Source organism: Carex rostrata, chromosome 23 (genome assembly GCF_964058835.1).
Source record: "Carex rostrata chromosome 23, lpCarRost1.2, whole genome shotgun sequence".
In the NCBI taxonomy this organism is placed as follows: Eukaryota; Viridiplantae; Streptophyta; class Magnoliopsida; order Poales; family Cyperaceae; genus Carex; species Carex rostrata.
Window position 1 is genome coordinate 5,044,561 of NC_135940.1, and position 9,624 is coordinate 5,054,184.

The 9,624-nt window shown below is 41.2% G+C and overlaps 2 protein-coding genes and 1 long non-coding RNA gene across 3 annotated transcripts; 1 reads left to right on the plus strand and 2 right to left on the minus strand.

Moving 5' to 3' along the window:
• The first annotated feature begins 1,035 nt into the window (after positions 1-1,035).
• On the plus strand, positions 1,036-3,524 carry SBPASE (sedoheptulose-bisphosphatase). Its single transcript, XM_078324521.1, has 5 exons — positions 1,036-1,403; positions 1,570-1,966; positions 2,155-2,477; positions 2,942-3,013; positions 3,105-3,524. The coding sequence occupies exons 1-5, from the start codon at positions 1,296-1,298 to the stop codon at positions 3,384-3,386; spliced, it is 1,182 nt and encodes a 393-aa protein (XP_078180647.1). The 5' UTR covers positions 1,036-1,295; the 3' UTR covers positions 3,387-3,524.
• LOC144574550 (uncharacterized) lies at positions 3,446-3,730 on the minus strand. The gene is made up of 2 exons (XR_013518253.1): positions 3,641-3,730; positions 3,446-3,549 (listed from the first exon to the last, which is right to left on the minus strand). It is a non-coding gene; the product is annotated as an uncharacterized LOC144574550 (long non-coding RNA).
• Positions 3,731-7,297: 3,567 nt separating this feature from the next.
• LOC144574547 (protein OCTOPUS-like) lies at positions 7,298-9,398 on the minus strand. Its single transcript, XM_078324520.1, has one exon. The coding sequence runs from the start codon at positions 9,045-9,047 to the stop codon at positions 7,500-7,502; it is 1,548 nt and encodes a 515-aa protein (XP_078180646.1). The 5' UTR covers positions 9,048-9,398; the 3' UTR covers positions 7,298-7,499.
• Positions 9,399-9,624: the final 226 nt, after the last annotated feature.

A 9,624-nucleotide genomic window follows, 5' to 3' on the forward strand; every position in this document is an offset into this window, starting at 1 on the left:
ACTAATTAATTAACAAAGATAAATCACATGTATGTATGTATATAAATCGTATTAATTCATTAATTGGACTTCGAAAACGGAAGCAAATAATGCAAACGTATGAGAAGTGAATGGATGATGATGAGCAGAGGAGCTAGAAACTAGTGGTCACGGAGTGCACTCACGGCAGATCCTGATGGAGTGGGAGCATCGGTTGCTCCGGCATGGCGTGGGTGGTCGACAGTGGCAAGATGGCCATGGGCACCGTAGCCCTTCATCTTGTAGTCCTCGAGGCCGTTGTACTGCACGTATGGGCTGCTTTCGCTTGCTTCTTTTATGACTTGTTCATCTGTTTCTGTCTTGGTCGCCTGGGCCTGGCATTGAGCCTGCGCTGGTGCGGGAATGCTGCTCTCTTTCGGTGCTTCCATGTTAATTGCTCGCTGAGGTTGGATTTGAATTTGGATTTGGTTTTGGAGTAGGTGGTATATAAGAGATGAGATGAGATGAGATGATCCCTAATTAATTATATTTATATATAACAGATGGAGAGAATTAAGGAGCCGCAGAATTAATTTAAACAGGGAGTCGATCTATTTTTGAATTGACAGATAACACTTTGCTGCAAGTTCGATCTGGTCCATTCCATGTACATAATCTCTAACGCTCTGAGTCTCTAGCGCTAAAGGAATTAATTGATATATGTGATACACACCAAACTCAATTCTGACCGTTGATTTCATTTGACCGGTCGAAATTTAATCAGAAGGTGAAAATTCTTTACGAACAATTTTTTTTTTTTTGGTAGGATAAAAAAAATATATAATTAATTATAATTGCCTTTCCGTTACTGAGAGTAGAGGAATGAGGATGGGTAGCAAATAAAACTTTTATTGGGTTAGTTTCTTGTACGACCCGACTGTATCAAAGAAACACAAGCAACAAGTGGCACATTACATTACGTTAAAAGTAATAAATGAGAATTCAGGATTGAGGAACCACACAAACCAATGGATACCAATGAATACAAATGGATCATGGGCACTACCTCACCCTCTCACTCGTCCCATATCTCCTTTCTCTTTGCCACGTGGCCACACCAAGTCATTTTATTGCTTATCAGTTATCCCCCCCTTACTCCTTGGCCTCTCTCTGCCTCTCACCCAAAATTATTTTTCCTAAGCTCCAAAAAACACAAGCTGCTACTGCTGCTTGAGCAAACCCAAGCAGCTAGCTAGCATAATATATTTTGTTACGTCTCAATTTATATATACATCTCATATTTTTAATATTCATAATTACCGTTCAAAATTTTAAAAATGGAGACAAGTATGGCAAGTTATGCTCGGAGTGCCGTTCCAAAAAATGTATTTGCTCGACCGCGCATGGCGACTCAATGCTCAGCTGTACAACCCCACAGAAACCAGGTACCAACTTCACTTATTTGCTCAACTCAACTTCTCTCTCTCTCTCTCTCTCTCTCTATATATATATATATATATATATGTGCATTAGATATATATCTGGTGGACATGCATGTATTACATATGGTACCAGTTATAATTAATTCATGTAAACTCTACTACTAATTAGGGGATTAACTTGAGCTCATTTGGCGGAGATCTATTGCGTGTGAAATCAATTAGATCATCTTCAACCAGATTTTCTAAGGCCTTTCGCCGTTCTGCTCTTGCAACCAAGTGCGAGATCGGGGACAGCCTGGAGGAGTTCCTGGCGAAAGCAACGCCAGACAAAAACCTCATCCGGCTGATGATGTGCATGGGGGAGGCAATTCGCACCATCTCCTTCAAGGTGCGTACTGCTTCCTGCTCTGGCACCGCGTGCGTCAACTCCTTCGGTGACGAGCAGCTGGCTGTCGACATGCTCGCCGACAAGCTTCTCTTCGAGGCTCTGCAGTACTCTCACGTCTGTAAGTATGCCTGCTCTGAGGAGGTGCCCGAGTTACAGGACATGGGCGGCCCTGTCGAAGGTAATTAAGTACATCAATCAACATGCATCCAATAAAATATGTTAGAGATAATTAAGTACATCAATCAACATCCAATAAAATATGTTAGAAATAATTAAGTTAACTTAATTATCTCTAACATATTTTATTGGATGATCTCACTAATTATTTATTTAATTGATTGATTGACTGCACTACATGCACTACAGGCGGATTCAGCGTGGCGTTTGACCCGCTGGACGGGTCAAGCATTGTGGACACCAACTTCACTGTAGGAACCATATTTGGCGTCTGGCCCGGTGACAAGCTCACCGGCATCACTGGTGCAGATCAGGCCGCCGCGGCCATGGGAATTTACGGGCCCCGCACCACCTATGTGCTCGCTCTGAAGGATTGCCCTGGGACCCATGAGTTCCTTCTTCTAGACGAAGGCAAGTGGCAACATGTGAAAGACACGATTTCCATCGGGGAAGGGAAGATGTTCTCTCCTGGTAACCTCCGAGCTACTTCCGACAACCCTGATTACAGCAAGGTACCAGTATATATATACATTTACTGAACCTGTTATCTTATTTCCCATACAGTTGATCCAACCTTTTTGGTTAATTATTTATGGTTCTACCACAACAATAATACCATGTACATGGTCTCTGATGTGGGAGGTAATGGTTTCGAAATCCGGATGGAGAAAAACATTGATCGTAATAATAGGGGTATCAATTACTTTGGTGGCTTGACGTCCAACTTTTACTAAAAAAACAACAATATTACCCACCAAGATCAAAATATATAGCTCAAATCAAATGCAATTTGTTATAGTTGTCCATATATATGTAGATATCATGTTTAGCGGTTAGGATCGTCTGTTTTGTCTTTGGAATCAAAGATAATGATGTGGGATATGATTGGGACATGAAAGCAATGGTGCATTTGAGCCCTCCTCATATATATATTTATCTGTGTGCGTGTTTAATTTCTTTCCTGCCTGTGATGTAGTTGATCGATTATTATGTAAAAGAGAAGTACACACTGCGCTACACTGGAGGAATGGTTCCTGATGTCAACCAGGTAACTAATTAATTAGTAAACAAAACAAAACAAAATAAAAAAAGGAAGACAAATATATATGTGATACGGACATGGTGCATTAATTGTACAGATCATAGTGAAGGAGAAGGGAATATTCACCAACGTGATATCCCCGACCACCAAGGCAAAGTTGAGACTCCTATTTGAAGTGGCACCGCTCGGTTTGTTGATTGAGAAGGCCGGGGGTTACAGCAGCGATGGCACGAAATCGGTGCTCGACAAAGTCATCACCAACCTTGACGAGCGCACTCAGGTTGCATATGGATCCAAGAATGAGATCATACGCTTTGAAGAAATCCTTTATGGCTCATCCCGGCTCAAGGCCGAGACCCCTGTCGGGGCTGCTGCTTAGACTTTGAATTTATCATCCTTGATTTGTCAAATTATCGTGTATTTATTTTCATATGTCCCAAACTATTTTTAGGGCTCATATCATATTCCCTCAATTTTCAGTATAGAAAGGAAAATGGAAGGCCCAGCTATTTTTAGAGTTCTTACCCCTTTTATTATCCTCTCTCTGTTTTCTTATTTTTAAGTCGAAGCTAGTTAAAATAGGCAACAGAGTTCATGTTTTGTTTTCATATTTTCAGAAAAGTAGTATCAAACAATCAATTATGGGGTAAAGGAGAAAATAATAAAGAATTGAATATTGAACATGTACAATAACTGATTGGCGATCGAGAGAGATGAATCTGGGAGTACAGGCATCAATCAAATTAAGCAATTATCATTTCCCTCTCATCAACTGGCGGATCCAAGAAGGATCGAATTCACATCCTCTCCAATACCTGATATCTGTACCGTTCTTTTTAACTTGGCACAAATATCACAGCCCAAAAATACTGCCCCTATTGTAGCCCGAATCTCAAACCAACTGACATAAAGTGAGAGTAATCCTCTCCAACACATGGGAGAAAAAAAATCCGGAAGGATCACGGTTAGACAAGTGCCTACATCTTAATTTGATTTTTTTTTTAATTCAGTGGTATTTTATACTGGTGTCTACTCCTGGATAGATATAATACCTACTTCTGAATTTAATTTACAGTTAAGTAGAAGAACATTGCGTAGAAAAGTAAGTCAACTTAGATTGATTTGCGTAAAATAAAGAAAAAAAAAGACACAGTCCGATTAGCTATTCCACTTAAAAGAATCATTGATTTGTTAGGAGAAAAAATAGACCGCTACTAAAGATATAAATATGTACCGTGCCGTGACTAGTCACGTCGTAATTTGGATCACGTGTCATGTCGTGTCATGATCAAATTTGGAATGATGGTCATGGCACGTGAATGGTCACAACTAGGGTTCTAAATAACACGCTATAGCGACGCTATAACATTTTTGAACCATAAAAGTTTTAGCACTATTGATGCTATAGCACGCTATAGCGGCTCTATATGGACATATCATCATTTTTTTAGTCGTTTTGCTATGACGCGATAAACGCTATTTAAACCTTTGGTCACAACACATTAATCACGCCATGACCACACATGACGTGTCCAAACGTGACCAGTCACGTTTATCTCGTTAATTTTTTTTTCATAATTTAGATTAGTTTATTTAAGATTCACCATTTGATTAAGATCTAACGGTCCTAATTACAAGTGACTGTATATCATGCTGTAACCAAATCTTTTACGTGACGTGTCTTACCGTGCTAAATTTTTGAAAGATGGTCACGCCATGTGGATGATCATGGCACGTAACCTACACATGTGCTGTGACGGAGAAGTATCTGGTCGTACCATGACTTTTTTAGATACCTATCCACTACTCCATTCGGATTCGTCAGGAGCTCTTGTCGATATTTTGTGCCTACCTGATCAAAATCATGAATCTACCCCTGCTCTCATCTGACTAATTAACTAAATTAAATCTACACTATTCTCTTTTTAGCCTTAATATTGTGACTTTTGACCGTCAAATCAGCACATTTTTTTGTTAATAATAATTAAATATCTAACTCGCACTCGTACTTAAAAAGAGTAATTTCATATTTTTTTTTTCCTCACCTGAATAGGCTGCCTGACATAATGAAATTACGTATTGGATACATTGATGCATATATTGACGCATACATAATGTTATGTTATATTAATTATGTCTCTCTTTCTCTCTCTAGACACGCTCGCCCGCCCACACACATCCACACTATAATATGTAGAGTAGAAGCAAACAAATTCATCTGCTCTGCATCCCTGAAGTACAAAAACAGAAACATCAGTAGCTAGATAATAATATTATACATATGGTCTACATCAAAAAAATATTATACATATGGACCCCTGCTGCAATGCAATTTAAAAATTAGTAACTCAAGTTTGAATATAATTAGCTGATGTCTTCTTCATGTAGATCCAAATAAATAAATTTCATGTCGTGTAAAAGTGCTTTTAGTTTTAGGTGCCTCTCCATGCAAACATCCCTATCCTCTATTGGTAAGAATTAAATACCAATTGTAATGTAGCTAGTGTGGGAAAAATGGCACAGCGGAGTCTGCTCCATCACGTAACGGCACGGAACGTGTTACTGTTCCGTGCTGTGACTCGCGTGTCGCGTGCCGTTACCATTCCTTAACATTTTAATCATGGCATGACACGCAAAAGATCCAATCACGGCACGGCACGTAATCACGTAAGTCACATGTAATTAGGACCGTTAGGTCTTAATCAAATAGTGAATCTTGAATAAACTAATTTAAATTATGAAAAAAATAGTTAAACATGAGAAACGTGACTAGTTACGTTTGGACACAGCACGACACAGCACAGGTCACAGCACGCAGGGGCGGATCTACTGTAGCACAAGGGGGCAGCCGCCCCTCATGGATTTCGAGTTTTAGTGGCGATCTATTGGTACCGATCAACTTTGCCCCTCCCTAAAAAAATTTTTGCCCTTCTTTGGATGTTTGATTTGTAATTTGGGTTAAATTTAATGTTAAAATCAAAATAAATTTCTTGAATTATGATTGGTAATATTAATTATAAGTCATATGATCATAAATTATAAGTCAAGGTATTAGAAAATACAAGTCAAAACATTATTTTTTTTTATCAAGTATCCAATTAGTTAATGAATTTAAATCCGATAAGCTATTTAAACCCGATTCGATATTTTTTTTACCTTCCTCTGACGAAAATCCTAAATCTGCCCCTGACGGCACGACACGTTTTTTCTACTCTAAATGTAGCAGCTTTTGCTCAGTATGTGTTCGATCCATACAGTATGAGTTGGGGTCATGGGATGAATTTATAATTTATTTTACTTGTCAACCAATTTGTAATTGTTAAGACGTGCTTGCTGATTGAATTATACTAACAAAACCTAGCTAGAATGTAGTCTCCATGACAAGGATTTATTACCTACTAAACCTAACCTACTTAAGGAAACATATATTGGACCAAATTAGAGATTATTTTGTAGCTCTGCTTGTTTCTCCTCCTAATATGCGCAAGTTGATCATTTACATGCCAGTTCTCTAAACTTTAGCAACTACACAATACGTCGAGTGATGAATATTAGTTAGTTAGTCAAAACGCATTAATTAATTTTTCCTGGAGTGAAAGTGAAAGATGAAGCAACGTCTGGATGGTATTTCAACAATTAATTAATTATTAACATGCTACGCTATGTTTACGTGTGGGTGTTGGATTCGATTAAAGGCTCCAAGCAGGAGGAATCATTGTTAGCTAATAATTAGTGCTTACTATGCACCTCATTTGCATCCTTGCTGGCTGACACATTTGATGGACCCCAACCCCAACCCAATCCCCATGGCCGTCTCTGCTCTTTTTTACTGTGCGTGTCTGTGTTTGTGTGTGTGGAGTGTGAGACATGACATCATTGACATGATAAGAAATAAAATTGACATTGACTTGACATCCCTTGAAAGAGAAGGAGAGAAGCAGAGAGAAGAATGAGCAATTTTGCAAAGGTTGACCTTTACCCATGCATCACATTCATCCTCCATTTCCATTTGTAGAAAATAAAAAAATGTCTCTGGTCAATTGCTCTTCGTGCTCCTAATTATCTATGATAATTATGTGCAATTCATACTATATATTATCAAGCACTTTTGGACCATCCATCGTGGTTGTGTACAGCCTTAGCAATTATAGCCACGGACTCCAAGCATCCACCCCTCTCATTTGTCTCTCTTACGAGCAAAAGATTAATTTGGAAATTCACACTCAAGGTTATGACTTACGACCAACTAAAAGTAATTATAATTAAACGATCAGGAGGTAATATAGGGAATTGTAATCAGAAATGAGGACATTTGGTTTAATTTCATTTCATTTAATTATATATATCTGACCAATTAATTGACCTATTCTCCTCAATGCAACAACATACAAGAAGACTAAAGGCGAAAGCTACAACTTACATATAACATGTTGCATTTAACTGACTGACTAGTTGTACATCAATGAATGGAGGAACTGTGTCCTTCCTTTTTTCAGTACAATCGGTGAACGGGTCTCGCAGACAGTGATTGCGAACCTGTACTGACTGGTCTGACCCCACTACTCCTCCTTCCGCTCTGGTTTCCCATCATTGGAGTCAAATAGAACCTCAGCATGCTGTTATCCACTCGACCTGGAGAGAAGCGTGCGCTCCGATTTCTTTCCAAAACAAATTCATCCCTTCTCTTCTTGCTGTACCCGTTGTTGGTGTTAGTGTGAGTGCTGTTAATGTTAATCATGTCGACACTGTTTCTTCTCATGCTTCCACCAGTAGCATTGTAACTGCTGAATGAACTCCTTGCACTAATGCTGCTATTGCATCTCATAAAATGCTCAGGATGGTTGCTCGACACATGATTTGTGTTTGCAGATTGATCCTTGCTGTTCCCCTTTTTTTGTATCAGACCCCACAGGTTCCATCCTTTGGTCCATTTTTTGGGTTTTTTCTCAGCAATCTGAGACTTGCATGGGTCCTGGAAAACAGAACTGAAGCTCCCTGACATGCCATCCCCATCCCTGGTTGCAATTGCATGGTGGTAGTGGTAGAATTCGGCACCGCCTGCCGGCGAAACCTTAGAATTGAAAGCTGGTATGGACCTATGCTCCGCATCAATTTCAAGTTCGGGTTGGGGCCCTTTTCTCATGGAAGCTGACCTCTCGAAGCTCCTCCTGCGGCGACTGGAACTGGACGAGTCAAGGTAATAATCCCTGGTCTGAGCCTGAGAGCCCGGGATTGCACTCTCATCTTCTACAGGGATCTGATCATCGTACCGGCGAATTCCTGAGGGGTCCAGTGCACAGTCTGCTGCAGAAAGCACAGGATGGAACCGAGAATAATTGATGGGTCGAGCTGAGGCTGAGTACCCATCCCAAGAAGCTCGGGGTTCATCAAAAGAAAAGCGGGGCGGGCAATCGAAGGAGATGCGACCCGCATCGACAGAGAAGCGGGGTTCAGTATCGCAGGATCGGCGGGACCCAGTGATGGTAGGGCCATGGGGGACGAGATGGGGCAGGGGCATGGGAGGAGCGGCAGCCAGGTTGTTGGTGCAATGCTGCTGCTTCCTGTGGATGTGCTTGCCGCGCCACTGGTGCCACTTTCTGATCAAGAAATTGGAATTGGAATTAGAGGGTATAGAAGTGGAGTGTCTGGGCCTGGAGTGAGAATGGGACTCCAGATCTAAGTGGATCTTCATGGGCTTGAGGTCTTCTTCTTCTTCATGGATTGTGGACCCTCTGCCTCTGCCACTGTCCGGCGGGTGTGAGAGGGAGAAGGACTTGCAGCGGCGGAGGTGGGCAGAAGAGGCGGAGGCGGATGCGGATGCGGAGGAGGAGGGGATGGAGGGGCGTTGGGAGAAAAGGGATCTGACACGGAGAGAGGAGGTGGAGCGGCGGCCGGGTGCTGGAACGGAGGAAGGGGAGGCGGAGGCGTCGAGTCCTGCGAGGCGGTCGCGGAGGCAGGAGGGGCAAAAGCTGCCGGAGAAGGCGTCGTCGTGCGGGTGGAGATCGCAGCTGGTGGCGCCGGAGCGACGCGGGGGATCCATCTGGCTATTTGTGCTGTCTTCACTGATGCTAGCACTTGGTCGTTGGTTGTTTTCTCCCTCCTTGTAAATACAAGCTCCCCCGTATTACTATTTGGACAAATCTAGCAGAGCAATTAGAAGAAATCTATCTATCTGATGACCTCCTCTCCTCTCCTGAGGCTGAGATCGGAGATAACTAATCCCCCTAAATAAGGTATTAAATGGAATTGGAATTGAATGGGGTCAAAGGGAGTTACCAAATGCAATCAATTACTACTACTAACTATTAATTCCCTTACTTAATTAGCACTAACAATTCCAGTAGAGTGAGTGAGTGCGGGAGTTACTGTGTGTGAATACTGAGGAGGAGAAGAACAACTGAACAAGAGAAGACTGCTGAATGAAAAGCCTTCGCCACACGGATTCCTTGCCCTTCCTATTTCTATTTCTCTCCCTCTCCATCTCCATCTCCCTGCCCTGTGGGCCCTCTCCATTAAATATTCTAATCATTCAATTCAACAATAACGCAGTAACGCTTCAGTTTTTTTTTTTTTTCTTTTGTTTTTTTCCCTTTTTTTTTTCAAATAAAAGCTAAAGC